The sequence below is a fragment of the Oryctolagus cuniculus genome, chromosome 9 (genome assembly GCF_051225735.1).
Source record: "Oryctolagus cuniculus isolate XC-2025 breed Fujian yellow rabbit chromosome 9, ASM5122573v1, whole genome shotgun sequence".
Taxonomy (NCBI): domain Eukaryota; kingdom Metazoa; phylum Chordata; class Mammalia; order Lagomorpha; family Leporidae; genus Oryctolagus; species Oryctolagus cuniculus.
In genome coordinates this window covers 95,632,128-95,654,881 of record NC_142875.1, presented here as the reverse complement: position 1 = coordinate 95,654,881, position 22,754 = coordinate 95,632,128, and the positions used below count along the sequence as shown (strand labels likewise).

Genomic DNA, 22,754 nt, shown 5'->3' with positions numbered 1-22,754 from the left:
AGGTTAAGTGGAGTCAGGATGTGAGCCGATCAGTGACCCGTGACCATGATCGTAATCAAGGTACTCAACATCTCCACAAAGGTCTCTCAACAGAGTAGTAGGGGTCAAAGAAACAAAAGTATTTCTGCACAAAGCTGCACAAACCAAGAGGCACACGTTTATATCAACAGAACACAAGGCTTTCATAAAACCTCTGCATTTTCTCTCAAACCTGCTGGCCCAAGACCAACAAAGGCAATTACACTCTGTACACATGAACTCTCCTACACCGAAGAATAACCACCCATGTGGTCCTAGATTATGACGTTTCTCATCAAACCCCCTGGTCACCTGACAGCTGTTCCTAGTTCATATTTTATGAACTGCTCTCTCCACTCCCTGTGATTTGGGGGGAGGGGCCTAGTAATATCACAGTTCCCGCCTCTCCTACCAAGGAGTGGCCAGGGAGCCAAGCTGACCAATCAGAGTAAGTCTACCCAGAGGCCTGCTGTATCTGGAGGTGATCATGTGATCCAAGCAGCCACACACACACACACACACACACCCCTTCCAATCACTACACCTCCCGTGGCCTTATTTTTCCCATATGTAAATGAGCAAGTAGGTCCCTCGGAACTCTGAAATTCAATTATTACAAAAACAACCAAGTCCATTTGCTACAAAATCTGCAGTGTTGCAGGAGCACACACACAGTCTTCCCTTCCATTTCCTGGACCAGAAGTTGCCAAACATCAACTGTAAGAGAAGTTTCTCCAAAATTAAACAGGGCATTTATGGAACTGCAGGTCCTCCACTCCTTGTCCTCACCTGATTTGGTAGGTCTTAGATGAGCCAAGGATATCTGAATTTTTGTAATAATTCAAGTTGATGCTAATATGCATGATCCATGCATCATGCTGGGAAAGCTGCCCTTGGTTCAGTCCAACCCTCTATGTTTTGCATAAGAAGAAAGCAGAGAACTTGCATTTCATTGATCCAGCCAGAATGGGCCCCCAGATGGATGGATCGCCACCCATGTGGTCATAGTTCCGTCACCCAGTGACCTGAGAGTCAAAACTGCCACACATGGGCGTGGGCAGAAAGAACCTCAGGGCAACCACGAGGCTGGGGGTGTGTGCAGTCACAGGGAAGGGAGAGCATCCAGGTGGGGGAGGGAAGCACCATGAGGCACGGGTGTGCCCAAGAATGGGCAGCATCTTGAACCCATGCCTGCTTCCAGCATGGTGCCCCTCCACTGACGGGACGGGTGGCAGAGCAGAGGGTATCTTCTTGGCTCGGACACTCACTGCAGCGCGCCAAGCCCTAGCAGCCATGAGAAGAGAGACTGGGCTAGAACACCTGTCAATCACAGTACGGGCCCCTGGAAAACAGACTTGGGGAAAGAAACCGCCTCCCCATGCCATCCCCCCTCCTGTCTACACACAGAGCCTGGGCGGCCATTTTCCCCCACTGTGTCCTCGCTGGCTTCCTCTCGGGAATACGAGCACTTCCCTCCTCCTTCATGTGGAACACAAAGGAAAGCCTGGGTGGCCAGCAGCAAGGAGAGATTGCTATGGATGGAGATTGATGCGGATTTCAGAAAATGAATGCAGAGTTGGCACAGACACTGGTAATTGACTCCCACCATCATCTCTCCGCTTACAGGTGATTCCCTGATCCTCACCCTGTTTTTAACGTAACTCGTTTAACTTCATGAGGGTTATCGTAGTTAAATTTAGATGATAAAATCAGCACCTCCACATAACCAGGAAAATTACACTCTATCATAATGCACCGAAAATACGCCTGGAAGAAGAACGCCACCCAGTGGACACACTGAATACATGCACCCTTGACCACATGGTAGGCCACCTGATTTGCACCACCAGGCACACACTGAGTGAGCACACTGTGGACTAATTCCATAGTTAGGAAAAACATCAATTTCCATTCTACTTTGTACATTTGAAAAGTAGACTTTCCAACAAATGATGTTGGAAGAATTAGACATCCATATGCAAAAAGACGAACTTAGATCCTACATACCCTTTCCTCTCACCACAAACAAAAATTAACTCAAAAGAGATGTTAGATACAAGAACCAAAACCATAAAATTTTTCAAAGAAAATCTTTACAACTTTTGACTATATTAAGAGTTATCGGCCGGCGCCACGGTGCCAGCACACTGGGTTCTAGTCCCCGTTGGGGCGCTGGATTCTGTCCCAGTTGCTCCTCTTCCAGGCCAGCTCTCTGCTGTGGCCAGGAAAGGCAGTGGAGGATGGCCCAAGTGCTTGGGCCCTGCACCCCATGGGAGACCAGGAGAAGCACCTGGCTCCTGCCATCGGATCAGCGCGGTGCGCCGGCTGCAGCACACTGGCTGTGGCGGCCATTGGAGGGTGAACCAACGGCAAAGGAAGACCTTTCTTTCTGTCTCTCTCTCTCTCTCACTGTCCACTCTGCCTGTCAAAAAAAAAAAAGAGTTATAGATGAAATACCAAAAATAAAATTCATTAGGGAGGGGCTGTCACTGTGGTGTAGTGTGTAAAGCCGCCACCTGCAGTGCCAGCATCCCATAGGGGTGCCAGTTCAAGTCCCAGCTGTTCCACTTCTGATCCAACTCTCTGCTATGGCCTAGGAAAGCAGAAGATGACCCAAGTCCTTGGGGCCCTGTACCCACATGGGAGACCTGGAAGAAACTCCTGGCTCCTGGCTTCGGATCAACCCAGCTCTGGCTGTTGTGGCCATTTGGGGAGTAACTCAGCAGATGAAAGACCTTTCTCTATGTATCTCCCTTTCTCTGTCACTCTACCTATAAAATAAACAAAATCCTTTTTTTAAGAGAGTCATCCCTTTAAGGGCTTCTTAAAAATGTAGATTTGGGGGCCTAGAATTGTTGCACAGTAGGTTAAGTGAGCACCTGCGATTCCAGCATCAGATATTAGAGTGCACCAGTTGGAGTCCCAGCTGCTCCACTTCTGATCCAACTCCCTGCTAATTGTGCCTGGGAAAGCGGTGGAAAATGGGCCACTACTTGGGCCCCTGGCCCCACATAGGAGATCCAGATAGAGTTCCTGGCTCCGGGCTTTGGCCTAGCCCAGCCCTGGTCGATGTGGCCATTGCTGCCTTTCAGATAAATATATAAATCTGTAAAAAAAGAAAAGCACTGAACAAATGCTTTGACATCATTCAGTTCCTGCTTCTCAGGAGTAGCCACACTTGACCATTGGACTGCAACCTGTGGTCAGCCAATCAAACCAAACAACTCACAACATCTCATTTGCATGAGCCAATCAGAACTGAACAAATTTGAATCCTTCATTTACATAAGTGGACCTCAATGAGAGTCTGGAGAGGAAATTTCCTTATATCAGATAGTTCCTTTCCTTTAGTGTGGGAATCTTGGTTTGTAGACCATGTGATAAAGAAAGATCCTTGTTAGTAAAGATTTGTCTGGTTTTTGTATAATCAAATACATACGCACACATATATGTATATTTAATTTGAGATATAAAGAGAAAGAGACCCTTTCAGTGGCTCACTATAGAAATATAGCATCCCAGAAAATCCAAGTATCCCACATGGGCATCAGGAACCCAATTACTTGCATCATGATCGCTGCCTCCCGGGGACCACATTAGCAGGAAGCTGGAGTTAGGAGCCAGAGCTGGGCATTGAACTCAGGTAGTCTGAATTCACCACTAGATTATGTGCCCACCCTGCTCTCTTCAGATTTTTGTCAGCAAAGCACACACACAGGTACATGTGTGGCCACTCATAGGAGGGAACTTCTAAAAGTTCGTGGGAAATGGAATTAAAAGATTTTATTTTGGTGCAAAAAAAAATCCTGAAATCCATGCATATCAGATCTTCAAAAAGTTCAAGTGACAATGCACATTATGAAATGCACATTATGAAAGAAAAACATGAATTTTAAATTTTTTGCCCCAAAACAAACTGATTTTTCCATAGCTCTTTGAAGCCCCCTCAGATATGTGTGCACGTGTTTGTGCATGCGTGCATAAGCACAGATACAAACTCAGACGTGGTCCCCAACACACAGACACCTCCACCAGCCCAGCGCACAGAACCTCAGGCAGCCAAGCATCTAGGGAATTAGGACAGAAGAAATTTAAAAAACATCAATTTGGTTGATATTAATAGGAGTGCCAGAAAGAGAGAACTGAGAAAATTAATAGGTAGAAACAACCTTTTAAAGAGTTAAAATGAAAAATTTCTAGAGTTTTATTTGAAAGTTTCCTAAATAAAAAACTACTCACGGTCGGCACCGCGGCTCACTAGGCTAATCCTCCGCCTTGCGGCGCCAGCACACCAGGTTCTAGTCCCGGTCGGGGCGCCAGATTCTGTCCCGGTTGCCCCTCTTCCAGGCCAGTTCTCTGCTGTGGCCAGGGAGTGCAGTGGAGGATGGCCCAAGTGCTTGGGCCCTGTACCCGCATGGGAGACCAGGAGAAGCACCTGGCTCCTGCCATCGGATCAGCGCGGTGCGCCGGCCGCAGCGCACCAGCTGCGGCGGCCACTGGAGGGTGAACCAACCAACAGCAAAGGAAGACCTTTCTCTCTGTCTCTCTCTCTCACTGTCCACTCTGCCTGTCAAAAAATAAAAAACTACTCAATATGCCCAACACAAGGAATTAAAAAAAACCTCCACATTGAAGTGAAATGCTGTGAAATTTTAGAACACCAAGAAAAAAAGATGCTAGTTTCCCAAAGAGACATGCTACTCTGAAAGAAATGAGACCCAGAAAGGCACAAATAAGTTTCTTCTTTACTAACATGATGGCAGAAAGCAAAAAAATGATGCCCTCAACTTTTGGAAGCAAACTATTTTTAGCCTAAAATCGTATACACAACCAAACATGCGAATCACAAGGGGTAAGGGTGAAATCATGTCATTTTCAACCTGCAGTGACTCATAGAGCTTATGGTCTACACGGCCTTTGGCTAAGAAGCAACTGGAAGATGTACTCGAGAAAAACAAGAGACTAATACAACAAAGGGGCGTGGGGTGGGGGGCACACGGGATCTAGGAAACCACAGATTCCACCCAGGGGCATAGCAAAGAAATGCCATACGTGACAGCAGTGTGTGGCCCAGATTGGGGCCACTGGGTAGATGCTTCAGGAGGGATGTCTATGGGAGGAAATGGGAGTGTGTGAGACTGAATTACAACTGGGGGAAATTGAAAAAATATATAGAAGCAATAAAGGCAGACAGTTTAAAGAAAAATAAGGCAATTAGCATAAAGGAACTTGGCAACATGGAGCCAACAGAGTCTTCTGGAGAAACATTCTAGAGATGCAACCCCACCAACCAATGTGGGATCAAAATGGAATGTACACTACCAAAGACTGGTGGTAAGACTGGAATTTGAATGATTGTAGGTGATGGAGCAAAAACAAAAAGCCTTGGATCCAGATGACCTCTCAGCTACATACAGCAAGCAGGCCCCACTTCTCTGCCCTGCTACTACAGCTCCACCCTGCCTTGACCAGCTCTGCCCTGCCTGGACTGCTGGACACACCCCTATCTGAAGAGTCCAGCCACCAGGCTGAGCCCTCCCCCCAGCTCAGCAGCTCAGCCCCAGAGTCCAGCTGCAGCCTCAGCCCAAGCCCACACTGTGATCTCGCAGGACCTTTAGAAGCAGCCTGAGCTCTCAGTCTATCTCGGAAGCTCAGCTTTAGCTCAGACCCGCCGAGTCCCTTGCCCCCACTTTGTACTGCATAAAATGCTAGTCTGGAAGGGAAGTGCTCTCGCTCTCTCCGCCAGGTGTTCGCTGGCCGCTCTGCCGTGCGTACACCTGGGAGTGAGCCCCTCCCAGGCTTTGTTCTTCTGAATGCACCTGGTCTGCTTTGGCATCACACTCCACCTCTTCTTTCCTGACAGTAGCTTACAGATTAGAGTTACAACTATGTAACTAGGAAAAGACTGTTCTAGAAAAATTGGTGACATAAACCATGTCAAAGTAGAAACAATATAGCTAACACAAACTGGGAATGGGAAGTAGGAGAAATGAGATGGGAATTATTCACTCTCTATGGTTCTTTACAAGACAAAGGCAAAAACCATTGCTCCTAGTTGAGCTATGCAGTAAAAATATGAGGGTACTTGAAAATATTCATGGGAAAGATGAATTTAAGAGGTAAGTTTATCTTATTGCAATAAATGCAAAGCCTTTTTCATAGTTTGTATTTTTCATGCACTTTTTTTTTTTTTTTTGACAGGCAGAGTGGACAGTGAGAGAGAGAGAGAGAGAGAAAGGTCTTCCTTTGCTGTTGGTTGGTTCACCCTCCAATGGCCGCCGCAGCCGGCGCGCTGCGGCCGGTGCACTGCGCTGATCCGATGGCAGGAGCCAGGAGCCAGGTGCTTTTCCTGGTCTCCCATGGGGTGCAGGGCCCACGCACTTGGACCATCCTCCACTGCACTCCCTGGCCACAGCAGAGAGCTGGCCTGGAAGAGGGGCAACCTGGACAGAATCCGGCTCCCGGACCGGGACTAGAACCCGGTGTGCCGGCGCCGCAAGGTGGAGGATTAGCCTAGTGAGCCGCGGCGCCGGCCTTTTTTCATGCACTTTTTGAAGACCCCCTCATATGCATAGATTTCAGAAAATTCTTTTTAAAAAAATATTTAGTTATTTATTTGAAAGGCAGAGTTGCAGAGAGGCGGGGTGGGGGGGGTGTCTTCCATCCGCTGGTTCACTCCCCAGATGGCCACAATGGCTGGAGCTGGGCCAATCTAAAGCCAGGAACCAAGAGTTTCTTCTGGGTCTCCCACGTGGGTGCAGGGCTGAAGAACTTGGGCCATCTTCTACTGCTTTCCCAGGCCATAGCAGAGAGCTGGATCAGAAGCGGAGCAGCCAGGACTTGAACTGGTGCCCATATGGGACGCCAGCACTGCAGGCAGCGGCCTTACCCACTATGCCACAGCGCCGGCCCCCAGAAAATTCTTGCACCAAAATAAATGTCTTTTAATTCCAGAAATAATTCCTTGAAAATTCCAGTCTCTCTAACACTCAGCAGTGTTAACTACCACTGGCCACTAGAAACCAGTCTTTTCAAAAGAGAAATATTATTTGCTTTTTATTTTATTTATTTGAGAAACAGAAACACTGAGAAGGCAATAGACATTGGTTCATGCCAACATGTCCACAACAGCCCAGGGGCTGAACCCAGGAACTAGAAACTCAATCCGGATCTCCCACATGGGTGGCAGGAACCCAGTGACCTGAGCCATCATCTCTTCCTCCCAGGGTCTGCATTAGCAGGAAGCTGGAGTTAGGAGCTGACATCATAGATGAAACCCAGATATTTGGATGTGAAATGCAGGTGTCTTAAGTGCCAGGCCAAACACCTGCATCTGAAATGTGCATTTGGCCTTCTCAGTGGCCAGTGGGTCTGACCTTCCTGGAAAACAATTGAGCACAGGCAGCCCTGCTCTCTGTCAGCATTAAACTAAAGTTGGAGTGAGCCCCTCGGCCAGGTAGAGTGAATTAGAGCAGCTCCTCCACCCGGAGTGCTTTGATTTTTACTCAGTGGCTGCCTTCCTCTGGCTGGAGATGGCTCAAGCAGCTAGAAGACAGGTGCATTTGCTGAAAGCTGGCCTGGGGATGGCTCGCAGGCAGTCTGGCAACCCCCATTCTGCATTTTTGTTGCCCTGTTTTGCCTCTGTCTGGAAACATCCCTAAGATAAGATGGCCGGCGCCGCAGCTCAATAGGCACCTGCTGTTCAAGCACCCCAGGTTCTAGTCCCGGTCAGGGCGCCGGATTCTGTCCCAGTTGCTCCTCTTCTAGTCCAGCTCTCTGCTGTGGCCCGGGAAGCCAGTAGAGGATGGCCCAAGTGCTTGGGCCCTGCATCCACATGGGAGACCAGGAGAAGCACCTGGCTCCTGGCTTTGGATCAGCATGGTGCACTGGCCGCAGCGGCCATTATGGGGTGAGACAACAGAAGGAAGACCTTTCTCTCTGTCTCTCTCTCTCTCACTGTCCACTCTGCCTGTCAAAAAAAAAAAAAAAAAAAAAAAAGATAAGAGACTGTTTTTGCATTTTCAATATTCTTGTCCCTTCTTCTCCCTCCCCCATACCACAGAAAGGGTGCTTTTGCAAACACACAGAGTGGTTCCAAAAACAGAAGCTTCCCATTTAATCTCAGTGAAAGACCTTGATGGAAAAGCAGCTAGTGAACTGAGACAAGTCATTGAATTCCACTTCCAGTCAAAGCAAGAATGATGATCATCCTAACCTGAAGGCAAATTGGTTTAAATCATGAATATAACAGTAATATCAAAAAGGTAAATTATCAATATCCGTGAAAGAAGGAGCAAAGTCAGAAATCAAAGATGGTGGCAACAAGCAGGGGCCCAACCCAGCCAGTGGAAGAGAAAGGACTCCCAGCATGCCCTGAAACGCAGGAGGAGATGGCGCCGTGCTGTGGAGCCAGGTAGGAAGCTGGCGCTGTGTAAGCATGACTCAGCACAATGGCTGCAATCTGAAGGACAGCCCCTGGGGACCCAGGCTGGAGCAGTGAACGCTGGAGTCACAAGGCGCCATCACCGCTACACAGAAGTTCATACTCGAGGATGAAGCTTTGTGCTCCTCACCAGCCTCAGGGATCAGGAAAACAAACGCACAGAGTGAGGAAAACCCTTCCATCTTCCCAGATCTCATCTCCGTGTGCTGCTGCTTCGCAGAGACAACACCCCAGTGCACATCTTCCAGTCCTCATTGGAGCACACACACACACACACACACCACGTACACACACCCCGGCAGCCTTGTGTCACAGGCAACACGTGGAGAAAGACTCCAGGAATAGCTAAAGTCTGTCTCCAAAGCCCTTGTTGGGGGGAGGTAGGGTGGGCAGAGGGAAAGGTTATGCAAAATAAAAAAGAACAGTACGCTGAAATGGGCATAGTTAGCAACAAAACTTCTTTAAAAAAAAGATTTATTTGAAATTTGAGTTATACAGAGAGAAAAGGAAAGGCAGAGAGAGAGAGAGAGAGAGAGAGAGAAAGGGAGGGAGAGAGAGAGAGGTCTTCCATCTGATGGTTCACTCTCTAATTGGCCACAATGGCTGGAGCTGCGCCAATCTGAAGCCAGGAGCCAGGAGCTTCTTCTGGGTCTCCCATGCGGGTACAGCAGCCCAAGGACTTGGGCCATCTTCTACTGCTTTCCCAGGCCATAGCAGAGAGCTGGATCGGAAGTGGAGCAGCCGGGACTCGAACCGGCACCCATATGAGATGCCAGCACTGCAGGCAGAGGCTTTACCCACTACGCCACAGCACCGGCCCCAAGAAAACTTCTAAGACAGGTTTTTCTCTGGAGGTAACCTGGCATCCTAAATCCAACCCGAAGTAGAAGAGTTGAACCTTAAATGCCTCCACCACCACCACCAATGAGCTGAGCCCTTCAAAGGGAAAATTAAACTTGCAGGGCAAATGGCAATTTCAGCTGAGAAAGCAATGAATGCACATGTCTGGGTGGGAAGAAAAGGTCCCAAATAGCATGCATCATGGAGAGAAGGAGGTGGAAAGAAATGGTCATGGGCCATGCACCGAGCAGAGCCCTAAGTCACCGGGCACACGCTCGAGGCCCCGCACATCCTCAGCTGAAACCCACAGCTCAACAAGAAGAGCAGCAGGTGCTCTCAATGTGGCTAGAAGATGGCGGAGACTGCCATCCTCAAATCACCTGCCGGGGAAAATAAACAGGGAGCCCAGGAGAAGGCACACCCCAAACTCCCGTGACCCGTCTTTGGGGAGAGCCGGGAGAGCGCCACAGAGGAGAACATAAAGGAAGAAAGGGTGTGTGTTTTGCCTAAAAGCAGCTCAAGGAAGAAAACTCCCCTTTAAGAGTGAAAATGTTGGAAGAGAGTCCTCATACAAGGGAACTTCAAAGGTTCATAGAAAATGGAATTAAAACACAAGTTGATTTCAGTGCAAAAACAAATTCCACACTTATAAGGGGTCTTTCAGAAGTTCACAGGGGGACTAGTGCTGTGGCATAGCTGGTTAAGTGACCACTTGTGATGCCCGCATCCCAGAGCAGAGTACTGGTTCAAGTCCCAGCAGCTCTGCTTCTGATCCAGCTCCCTGTTAATGCACCTGAAAAAGCAACATATTACAGCCCAAGTACTTGGGCCCCTGCCACACATGTGGGAGAATCAGGTGGCGTTCCTGGTTCCTGGCTTTGGCCTGGCCTAGACCTAGCCTAGACCTGGCCATTGCAGCCTTATGGGGAGTGAACCAACAATGGTAGATTGCTCTCTCTCCCCCACCCCCATTGCTTGCTCCCTCTCTCACTCTGCCTTTCAAATAAACAAACCTTTAAAAAAAAACTCATGGCAAATGCACATTATAAAAAAAACTATGCACAGACTTCAAAAAAATTTTTTGTACCAAAGTAAACTTATATTTTAGTTATATTTCCCCAGGAACTTCTTGAGGTCCCCCATTACATCAAAGTACTAACTTCTAGGATGGGGGGCCAGCGCTGTGGTGTAGTGGATAAAGCCACCGCCTGCAATGCTGGCATCCCTTATGGGCACCAGTTCAAGTCCAAGCTGCTCCACTTCTGATCCAGCTCTCTGCTATGGCCTGGGAAATCAGTAGAAAATGGCCCAAGTCCTTGGGCCCCTTTACCCGCGTAGGAAGACCCGGAGTGGGTGCCTGGCTCCTGGCTTCGGATCGGCACATCTCCGGCTGTTGCAGCCAACTGGGGAGTGAACCAGTGGATAGAAGACTTCTCTCTCTGCCTCTCTTCTCTCTGTGTAACTCTGACTTTCAAGTAAATAAATAAATCTTAAAAAAAAAAAAAAAAGTGTTCAGGGCCTGAAGTGGGTGCAGTCACATAAAAATATCACTTCTGAGGGAAGAGAGGCTTTGAAAGACAAGCAACTCTCTGCCTCTCCTTCTGTCTCTGTGTAACTCTGACTTTCAAATAAATGAATAAATCTTTAAAAAAAAAATACAAAAGGGGCCGGTGCTGTGGCATAGCAGGTAAAGCCGCCGCCTGCAGTGCTGGCATCCTATATGGGAGCCAGTTTGAGACCAAGCTGCTCCACTTCCTGTCCAGCTCTCTGCTATGGCCTGGGAAAGCAGTGAAAGATGGCCCAAGTGCTTGGGCCCCGGCACCCATGTGGGAGACCTGGAAGAAGCTCCTGGCTCCTGGCTTCGGATTGGCCCAGCTCCGGCCATTGCAGCCATCTGGGGAGTGAACCAGTGGATGAAAGATCTCTGTCTCTCTCTGCCTCTCCTTATCTCTCTGTGTAACTCTGACTTTCAAATAAATGAATAAATCATAAAAAAAAAAAAGACAAGCAAGGTCCGCTTTGAAACTTGGGGATGAAGCACATGGGGAAAATTAGAATCCTCAACAACAAAAGAAAAGCAAAAGTTGAGGGGCACATGACTCCAAATTCCCTCGCATCCTTAAAAAAAAAAAAAAAAACCAACAGATAAGAAACAGCTGTGGGGCCTGTGCTGAAGAGCAGAAGGCTAGCCTCCACCTGTGGCACCAGCATCCCATACGGGCACCAGTTTGTGTACCAGCAGCTCCACTTACAATCCAGCTCCCTGCTAATGCGCCTGGGAAAGTAGTGGAGGATGGCCCAAGTGCTTGGGCCCCTGCACCCACGTGGGAGACCTGGAAGAAGCTCCTGGCTCCTGCCTTTGATCTGGCCAAGCTCCGGCCATTGTGGCCATATGGGGAGTGAACCAACGAATGGAAGACCTCTCTCTCTCTGTCTCTCCCTTTCCCTGTAACTCTCCTCTCAAATAAATAAATAATCAAATAAATAAATAATAATCTTTAAAAAAATATTGTTTACCATACATCCACTAGGCTACCAGACAGAATAGTGTGCTCTTAAACTAGGATTTTCCATGTGGTAGATGATTCACAAACACTGATCAATGACCCCTTGCCTGTCCACACGCCCCTTTGTAAAATGATCCTGTACACTCTTTTCCCGCCCCTTGAACCTGGGTGAATCCTATGATCTCCTTGGATGGATAGCCTGCAGTACAAGTAGCCCAGGCCTCAAGTGTCTTTGCAGCTTCCACCATTACCCCACTTGATCATCGCCTTGAGCATGAAAACCTGATAGCAGAGTCTGAGCTGTCCGCCTCGGCTGGGCCCATCCCCAGCCAACGCTCCAGATGAATGTAGCTGCGTGAAGGAACCCAGCTGAGGCAGCTGGAGAACCACCTGGCTGATACACACTTTACAGGCCACCGAGCTTTTGTTCAAAGCCAGTGAGTGTTATGGTGGTTTGTTGTGCAAAAATAGGTAACCCGCGGCAGGTGTTTGGTGCAGTGGTTAAGATGCTGCCTGGTTCAAGTTCCACATCCTCTGCTTCTGATCCAGCTGATGTGCAGATGCGCACCCTGGGAGGCAGCAGGTAACATCTCAGCTACCACCACTCACAGGGGAGACCTGACTCAGATCCCTATTCCTGGCTTCGGCTGGCCCAGCCCTGGCTGTTGAGGGCAATTGGAGAGTGAACCAGTGGATGAAAGATCTCCATCTATATGTCTTTCTGCCTTCCAAATAAAAAGAAAATTTTTTAAAATCCAAATTGAAAAAAAAAAAGCCAGATAACTGATACATATGACAAATGACAAATAGCTGTACCCTCAAAACGCACAGACTGTTAAAAGCAAGCAGATACTATCAGCATCATTCTAATTCAGTTCAATTCAGACCCCACTTAGATGGGCATTCATCCACACAAGGCTACTAAAAGAAAGCAACAAACAAACCTAAAATAGAAAATAAGAATCAAAACATTTGAACTGATGGACTTGATGAACTCCCACCCCAACCAACAGTACAAGAAAACACATGATTTTCCAAACAGAATTCAATATTCTCAAATAAGCATTGGGGCATATGTTTTTTAAAAGGGGGAAAAAACCAGAAAACAAAACCAAAAAGATCTTTTATGAGATCTTATTATTTAAAAAACAAAAACAGAAAAGGACCTAAACAGGGAGAAATAAAATACAAAAATACGGAAAGAAATTATAGCAAAATAATATAATCATATAAAACATGAAGATTTCCAGATGCCTAAGAAAGAACAGACTCAAGCAAAAATTTAATAAGGGATGTGGGGGAAAAACAAAGAAAATAAAACAGATTAACAAAGACAAAGAAATGGAGGCTATGGAAGGAGAAACTAACTCCAGAGTGATTTCTCCTATTCCACACTCACCACACAGATGGCGTCTGCGACCCCAAAGGGCAGAGGGCGTTCTCCTGCCTGGGCAAGCAGCACCAGCAGGGGTTCCTCTCATTCACGCAACTCAGACCCCTCGGGCGGAGGGCTCAGGCCCACAGACCTGCCTCCCACTCCAGACGCCAGTCAGGCGCAGGCCTCCAGCATTTCCGACTGACCAGCTGCACCCCAGGGCCCCCACCAACCCTGCTCAGCGTCCACCAATTTGCTGGAGGACCTCAGAGAACTCTGGGAAACTTGCTCACTGGCTGACCGTGAGGATATTCTGAAGGACACAAATAAATGGCCGGAGGAAGAGAGACACAGACGTCCAGAAGGGTCCAAGCACAGGAGCTGCCTGGGACCTCTCCAAACCCTGTGCTTTGGGACTGTTAAGGAAACTTCAATGCATACACATGGTGCTTTTTTTTTTTTTTTTTTTTTTTTTTTTTTTTTTTTTTACAGGTAGAGTTAGACAGTGAGAAAGAGAGACAGAGAGACAGAGAGAAAGGTCTTCCTTCCATTGGTTCACTCCCCTAATGGCCGCTACGGCCGGTGCGCTGTGCCGATCCGAAGTCAGGAGCCAGGTGCTTCCTCCTGGTCTCCCATGCTGGTGCTGGGGCCCAAGCACTCGGGCCATCCTCCACTGCCTTCCCGGGCCACAGCAGAGAGCTGGACTGGAAGAGGAGCAACCGGGACTATAACCCAGAGTACTAGCGCTGCAGGCGGAGGATTAGCCGAGTGAGCCCACGGCGCCAGCCGACACATACACATGGAAAACCAGGTAGCTATGAGATTGGACAAAAAGGTCTGAGCCTACACTAACAGAGTAGGGAAAGCAGCAAGTCCTGTCTGCCCAGGTTCTTCTCGGCCTCTCTTCCTCCCAGGTTTGGGGACAGCGCCTTTTCTGAAATGGGGTCTTCTGACCTACTAGCAGATGGGTGGGTCAGAGAATTTCTTTATGGCTGGCTCCAAGACAGAAAGGCAGGGGAGGAGATGATGACCTGCCTTGGATGAGTGCATTCTAGCTTCTCTAGACTTCCTTGGAGAGAGAAAGGAGCAGGTGAAGTGGGGGTGAGGGGTGGGGGAGCAGACAGAAAGAGGCGTTGCTTTCCGGGGTGCTTCTGAGGCCTCTGATGTGGTCCCAACAGTCTGCCTCTCACCTTTATCACGCCAAGGCTCTTCCGGAGCTTCTGCAGGGACCAAATACAAAAGGCCAAACGTTTTCACCTCATTGTTCTAGAGACTCAGAAGAGAAAAGGGCTATGGGAATAAGGAGCCAGGAACCATGGGTGAAAACTTATATATATATTAGATCTCATAGTATCACACATAGAACTCCTCCAGAAAAAAAAAAAAAAAAAAAAAAAACAAGGAAATGCAGGAGGAAGAATGGAAGGAAGAGAAAAATAAACAGTAGGAATATAAAGAAAAGACAGAGGGGGAGTAAGAGAAGCAAACAGTGTAACGGAACTAACACGTAAGTCATAATCCAAGAAAATTCTCTTGAAGTACCAGAAAATCTGAGTATATATGTGTTGAAAATGTCAGCTAAATACCTGGAAAAATTGACATAGCCTGGGAAAACTATTAGACTTTAAAGATAGAAGGGAAAAACCTTCAGCATCTCCAGGCCAAAAGATAAAACAAAAACAAACCTACTTACAAGGTCAAGAAATCAGACAATTCATTAAAACCAACAAGCAAAGCAAAGCAGTAACGGGACAACATGTTCAAGAAATAGAAGGAACCAAAATATCGGAGAAAGGGAACATGAACCAAGAATGAGACAGCCAAGCTCTTCCAAGACAAAAGCTATAGACGAGCAGATTGAAATGTGCAACAGCTCAGGGAGTGCTGTGCTCACAAGCCCTTCGAGAGAAGGATGCTGGAGGACGAACTCATCCCAGTCAAAAGCAAAAAGGCTGATGGTGAATACTGAATATACTTAAAGGCAAATTGAAGACTAAAACAAAAATGTGATTAGGGTAGATGAATAGTATATAAACAGTATGCTTTCACTAGGTAGAAATAGTTGCAGTGAAAAACTACAAGCAGGGAAAGAGAAGAAGGATGTGTTCATTGATTATTATACAAGCAGTGGGTGGGAACCAAAGGATATCATTAGAAATCAATGAACCAGGGCCAGCGCTATGGCTTAGCAGGCAAAGCCACAGCTTGCAGCTCCGGCATCCCATATGGGCACTGATTCAATTCCTGGTTCTCTACTTCTGATGCTGCTCTCTGCTATGGCCTGAGAAAGCAGTGGAAGATGGCCCAGGTGCTTGGGCACCCACACCCCTGTGGGAGACCTGGAAGAAGCTCCTGGCTCCTGGCTTCAGATCGGTGAAGCTCCGGCCGTTGCGGCCAATTGGGGGAGTGAACCAGCAGATGGAAGTTCGCTCGCTCACTCTCTCTCTCTCTCTCTCTCTGTAACTTTGCCTTTCAAATAAATAAATCTTTAAAAAAAATCAACAAACCAGATAGTAAAGGGTTAAGTGAGCAAACAAAGACCAAAGACAATAAAAACATTTAAGAAAATGGGTAATATACTGGACTAGGAATTAAAATCCTTTTTTGATGTAATTTTTAAAAATTTTTAATTTTTAATTAGTTTTTAACAGAATCAATGTGATTTGTAGATCCAAGTGTGGGAACACAATGATATTCCCTCCCTCCCTCTCTTTCCCTCTCTCCCTTACATCCTCCTTCCCTCAAAATCTGAAAATGAAGGGTGGTTGGGTAGGTACAGTGGGAAGAATCACTATGTTCTTAAAGTTGTATTTATGAAATGCACGAAGTTCATATACCTTAAACAAAATTTTCATTGCAGAGAAATACAAACAAATTCAAAATAATTATGACTTACAATGAAATATATTAATCGTATCAACAAATGTGATGGATCCAATTTAATATATTGAAAAAGGACTCTTAATTTGGCTTACAAAGCAGAAACAACCACATGCTATGATAACATATGGTGACCCAGAAATGTTAAAAAAAAGGAAGGGGTACATTAGAACAGTAAAAAAGCAAGTATTGAGAATATATCAAAGTAGCATTTCAACCAAATGTGACAAAGCAGTTCATTTTATAATTCTAAAAGCCATAATTCAAAACACAGATTTAACTGTTATGAATATATATGCACCAAATAATATATCAATCACTTTGATATAGCAGGACACCATGGAAACTGCAGGGAAAAGCTGATACAAATACATTTAGACAGATTTTATGCCATTCTCAGTACCAGTCAAGTGGACCAAAAATAAGGATGATGAAGACCCAAATAAAACAACCAACAAAATAGGACTTTTGTGGTAAGGTTAGAAACTTTGTACACTGATAATAAAGAATATACCTTCTCTATTGCACACTGAATAGTCACAAAAATCAATCATCTATTAGGTAATAAAACATCCAAAAATTCTATAAGCTGGAAATGATACATGTAACACTATGGTCACAGTATAAGGAAACACTTAATAACCAACTTTTTGAGGGAGAAACACCATCCCTTAGTTCTGATACTAAATAAGACTCTGAAAGTTAAATGCACAAATAAAATCTTTTTATTATCTGTGACATCACAGGCACAGGGGTTGAGTACAGGTGGCCCCATATACCTGCTCAGTGAGCACAGCCACCGAACCCTCCTCTTCCTTGTATGTATCACGTAATTAGAGGGAAGATGACTGAATTAAAGGAATCATCAGCATGCTTCTTGTATATCCTCATAAGCTCGAGCCACTACTAGGGAGGACACTGGTCTGCAGGGCTCAGGAATTGAAATACTGATTTGATGGGCCGGTGCTGTGGCATAGTGAGCCAAGCCTCTGCCTGCGGTGCCAGCATCCCATATAGGAGCCAGTTCATGTCCCAACTGTTGTTCTTCCAATCCAACTCTCTGCTATGCCCCGAGAAAGCAGTGGAAGATGGCCCAAGTCCCTGGGTCCCTGCACCGGCATGGGAGACCTGGAGGAAGCTCCTGGCTCCTGGCTTCAGATTGGCACAGTTCCAGCCATTGTGGCCATTTGAGGAGTGAACCAGAGGATGGAAGACCTCTCTCTCCTTCTCCTTCTCTCTCTCTCTCTCTCCTCCACTGCACTCCTGGGCCACAGCAGAGAGCTGGACTGGAAGAGGAGCAACCGGGTCTAGAACCCAGTGCCCATATGGGATGCCAGTGCCGCAGGCAGAGGATTAACCAAGTGAGCCATGGCGCCAGCCCCAAGAATATACCTTCTTATATACCAAGAATATGCCTCTCTGCAACTCTGCCTTTCAAATAAATATTAAAATGAAAACCTTGGGCTAGAATGCTAAAGTGATGCAGTGGGAGTAAATGTAAAGGTCTCATGTTAATATTAGGGAAAAGAGAAAGAAAAAGAAGCCAAAAATTTAATTGGCTAGATGTCCATTTCTAGAAATTAAAGAGTTACAGAATAAACCCAAAGAAGACAGAGGATATGGAAGATGAGAACAGAAATTAAAGAGATATGACAAAAGAGACAAAGAATCAACAAAGTCCACAGTTTATTCTCTAAAGACTAAGAAAATAGATAAACCAGGGTCTAAATCTTCGCCTTCTAACTACGGAGAATCTGAATCTCAATGCACACCTGGACCCTCAAATATATCAGACATGTAGTATAGTACCCTCTCCTACACTGAAGCTCACACGGTTCCTGAGAAACAAGTAGTGGACCATCTGGCACCTCCACTAGAAATGGCCCCACTCAGCCTTTTTAAATGGAGATATTTAATTCCTTCTGTTTATTTCACAAAGAAATATTTTAGTAGTATAAAATCTACTGAAAGGAATATGGTGGGTCAGAAGTAATCAGCTCACAAGGAAGATCCCCAGATAATTGATTGTTGGTTGCTGGAAACTTTTAGCAAATTACTTCAAAGTGGCAAAATTCATGACAGCCTGAGAGAATCAAAAGTGGCAGCTCCTGGGGCCAGCACTGTGGCTCATTTCGTTAATCCTCTGCCTGCAGCGCCGGCATCCCATATGGGCACTGGGTTCTAGTCCTGGTTGCTCCTCTTCCAGTCCAGCTCTCTGCTGTGGCCCGGGAAGGCGGTGGAGGATGGCCTAAGTGCTTGGGCCCTGAACCCGCATGGAAGACCAGGAGAAAGCACCTGGCTCCTGGCTTCGAATCGGCGCAGTGCCAGCCATAGTGGCCATTAGGGAAGTGAACCAATGGAAGGAAGACCTTTCTCTCTGTCTGTCTCTCTCACTGTCTAAAACTCTACCTGTCAAATAATTAAAAAAAAAAAAGTGGCAGCTCCCTTTGCTGATATGTGGGACACACGCACATAGAAGGCCCAGCTTTTTCAGTGTTTATGTCGAGGTACTGTGGGCAGTGGAGCCGCTGGCTGGGCCCACTCCAGTCTCGTCCCTCCACAAGTGAAAGAATTCAAGATGGCAGGAGGAATTCAAGGTGTACTGGAAAGCAGAGTTCACTTAAAGCAAAGAAGGAGAGCCAATTCCAGCTGGAAAGACCAAAACTACTAATGATGTAATATGAGCGAATACCTTAAAACTTCCAGGTATGAGAACCTAGTACAATAAATAAATAAATACCTAAACAATAAATAAGATCCATGTAAACTACAGAGGAAAAATGATTAAGTTGAATGACATTAAAACCAAGAACTTCTGCCCCTAAAATATCACAGGTGGAAAAAACAAACCATAATGTGGGATTAAATGTTTGTAATGTAGTAAACCAATAAAAGATGAAGAGCCAACATTTTTGAGTTCATAGGAAAAAATGATGTAATAAAATGAGCAAAAGATATCACAAGTATATAATGAAAAGAAAACATAAATTGCCAAAAGCATATGAAAATATTCTCAACCTTTTAGTAACTAAGCCATTTAATAACTGAAAACTCAAACCACCAGGAGATATCACTTAATACCAATTCGACTGACAAAAATTAAGGAATTTCTCATTACTAACACTGGTGAAGATAAAGAAGACCAGAAACTCACATGCGCGGATGGCCAGGGTGTCAGCTTATACTGTGAAGAACAATCTGAGGCCTGGATGTGCGGCACAGGGGTTAACACCCACACCCCATCACCACAGTGCCTGGGTTTGAGTCTCAGCTCTGCTTCCTACCCAACTTCCTGCTCCTGTGCATGCCGGGAGGCAGCAGGTGACGGCTCAAGTAGCTGGGTCCCTGTCACCCACCTGGGACACCCTGATGCAGTTCCTGGGTCCTGGCTTCAGCCTGGCCCAGTCCTGGCTGTTGAGGACATTTGGAGAGTGAACCAATGGTTGGACAATCTTCTTCTGTCTGTCTCTCTCTCTTCAAATAAATAATGGATACAAAAATAATTATTTAAAAGTAATAACAAAAGTAGAAAAAACAACCTGACCAAAAGAGAAAAGAAAAAGCATTTGAACATCTGAATACTCAAATACTTTTTTTTCCCAAATATTTATTTATTTATTTGAAAGTCAGAGTCACACAGAGAGAGATGGAGAACCAGAGAGGAGAGAGAGAGAGAGAGAGAGAGAGAGAGAGGTCTTCCATCCACTGGTTCACTCCTCAGCTGGCCACAACAACCAGAGCTGTGCTGATTGGAAGCCAGGAGCCAGGAGCTTCTTCCAGGTCTCCCACACGGGTGCAGGGGCCCAAGGACTGAGTTGGGCCATCCTCCACTGCTCTCCCAGGCCATGGTAGAGAGCCAGATTGGAAGTGGAGCAGCTGGGACCCGAACTGGTGCCCACATGGAACACCAGTACTGCAGGCCACTACACACACCAACAGTGCCATCCCCTCAAATACTCTGGAGGAATGGCTTTAAACTTTTGGATCATCAGCCACAATATGAAATACGCCCTACAGCCCACTCCGGAACACCAACATGCTTCTACATGAAATTCACTTAAGGAAATAGCGCTTGCTCTCACTACGTGAGATGCGTGCCATTCTCCGATTTTTATAATAAAGTCTCATTTCTTTTATACCAATCCTGCATAGACTTTTATAGAGTCAGGCCTCGCAGCTCAGACTCCCTTACCTCGGGGCTTCAGGAGGGAACATTTACAGGGGCCAGCACACTGGTGTTTCCGGTGGACGCGGAAGTCTTTCTTCTTTGACTTCTGTGTTCCTCCTGTCATTTTTCTGGACGGCTCAGGAGGCTCTCTCAGTTCATGACAGCGGCTCACGCACTCAGATCGCACACGGATGCTCCTGGCGAGTGGCTCCCAGCTCCCACGGCCTCAGCAGCATGCTGTTTGACCTTCTAGAAGTCTCTCCAGCTTTGCCATGGTAACGTCTGTGAGGTCTTCCTTTCAGAATTCAGAAAAGTGTTCACGTCACGCTCTTGATGGCTACGTCACTTCCTCATGGACTCCCATTAGGGAGCCAGGGGGACCAGCTGCATGTTTTCAAAAAAAAAAGGGGGGGGGGCTACAAAGCGGCATGGGGCCTTTCTTCTTCCGCTGCCATTCACCATTCTGGTGATAAAGATACGCTTTTCCCTTGAACCTTTCTCTCCCTCCGGCCTTCCCTTGCACCCCACTCCCACCCTGGTTTCCCTTAGGGATGCTGGCTCTAGTCTACTGGCTTTATATTCATGACTCACTAATGACCTGTGACCCACAGTTTGAAAAGAGCTCTGAGAGAACTTCTTAGATAATGCATTAGGAAACACGTGCAAAAATACTCGTGACAGCTCTTTCGTTCATATTGGAAAACCAAGTGATTCCACACACCGAATGACTACACTGTCGTGAAAACTGCCTCGCCACACCCAGACACAACACAGACAAATCTTGGAAGTGCGATGTAGGGGCCAGCGCGGTGGCGCACTAGGTTAATCTTCCGCCTGCGGCGCCAGGTTCTTGTCCCGGTTGCCCCTCTTCCAGGCCAGCTCTCTGCTGTGGCCCGGGAAAGGCAGTGGAGGATGGCCCAGGTGCTTGGGCCCTGCACCCCATGGGAGACCAGGAAAGAAGCTCCTGGCTCCTGGCTCCTGGCTCCTGGCTCCTGGCTCCTGGCTTCAGATCGGCATAGCTCCAGCCGTGGGGCAGCCATTTGGGGAGTGAACCAATGGAAGGAAGACCTTTCTCTCTTCTCTCTCTCTCTCTCTCTCACTGTCTGTAACTCTTACCTGTCAAAAAAAAAAAAAGTGTGATGTGGAGATGCAATAAGCAGTTTGTAGAAGACATGCACAACATGCCATTTTTTTAAGAGTCAAAAACAAAAAAAATGTTTAGGGAACTATGCATGGCAATAGAACTATTTTTAAAACATCAAGTAAAAGAAGAAAATGGAATTTAAGAGTGTTCACTTCTGTGGGAAGCCAGGGTGATGAGATTAGGTAATAACACACAGGTGTCTTCAACAATATTGATCATGTTCTGGTTTTCACATTGGCTAGTGATTTCACAAGTGTTTATCAGCATTCCTTGTAATTTGTAGTTGCATATTTTATGTGCTTGTTATTGTTTCTATGCTTTTTATTATTATAAAAGTACACTTACATTATACCAGTACTTTTATTATCCTGCATTTTTTTACTTCCTTCTTTGTATATATCAGATACCATGCACTACATTTTTAAAGTGGAAGAAACTGCAAACTGGGTTCAAGTGTCCCCATGCTAGAGTCAAGAGAACACTCCACGAGCTCAAATTAGGAATAACTCGGTCCTGAGCCCTAAATCTCCGCTGGCAGTTCCTAAAAGGAGGCACTGGGGTTTGCCCTGCTCAGGCAAGATTCCCAGCCCAGCTCCCTCCCAACTCCAGAGTCCTGAAGCCATCGGAAACTGGGCTCATCATATTCTTCACCTTCAAACCCAAGATCCCCAGGGCTCCCCATTGGCCACTCATCTGGCGCGGATCCCTTAAACCTTTGCACACAGACCTCTCTGTGACATCCCCCACTGCCTGGATCCTGTGATCCAAGTTCTGTCGCCTGCAGAGCTGCTGTGTCTCCCACCTTTTCTCTGAGGTCCCTGCTTGCGTCCTCACTGCCCTGGAAACCCGCTCTCCCCTGAGGATGCTGCTTTCCTTGCAGCCTTCTCAGGAGCTCGCTGCTTTTTCCCTCGTGTCCCTCCCACACCTGGGCATGGAGATGTCCTTCTTAGTCTGCCTGCTGCTTCCAGGCCATTCCTCCTTTTCTCCACTGATTTTTATCTTCCCGCTGCGTTTGCATTCATCCCCAGGGTCATACGGCCAGTACTGTACAGTGGGGCCTTCCGTGATGACACATATATGTGGGGTTCACTAAGACAGCCACTTGTCACTTGGGGCTTTTAACATGTGGCTACTGGGACTGAGAAATGGAATTTTAAAATTTTGATTTACTTTTCTGTTGATTTAAATCGTAATGGCTACTCAAGGCCATTGTGTGCCACTGTGCTGGAAAGCACACGTCTAGTCTTTGTCATTATCGATATCTGGGAAGCTCCTCTCCCACCCTCAGCACCAGTCATCCCACTCTACTGCCAGCATGCTTGCTCTTTTTCTTTCTGAAGGAGAGAGAGAGAGGGAGAGACAGAAAGGGACAGATGACA

General features: G+C 46.6%; 1 protein-coding gene across 6 annotated transcripts in view; it reads right to left on the bottom strand.

Moving 5' to 3' along the window:
• Positions 1-22,270, bottom strand: part of ATP8A2 (ATPase phospholipid transporting 8A2) — a 726,614-nt gene extending 704,344 nt beyond the window's left edge. The window contains exons 1-2 of one of the 6 annotated variants that reach the window (XM_089304392.1): positions 22,178-22,270; positions 20,256-20,526 (exon numbers count right to left, since the gene is read on the bottom strand). In XM_089304392.1, coding sequence (XP_089160518.1) covers positions 20,256-20,355 — 100 coding nt within the window. In that variant the 5' untranslated portion in view covers positions 20,356-20,526; positions 22,178-22,270. Of the gene's footprint in view, positions 1-13,207; positions 13,500-19,217; positions 19,383-20,255; positions 20,559-22,177 lie in introns of those variants that run through there. The other 5 variants (XM_089304401.1, XM_089304402.1, XM_051850718.3 and 2 more) reach the window with 5 other exon arrangements.
• Positions 22,271-22,754: the final 484 nt, after the last annotated feature.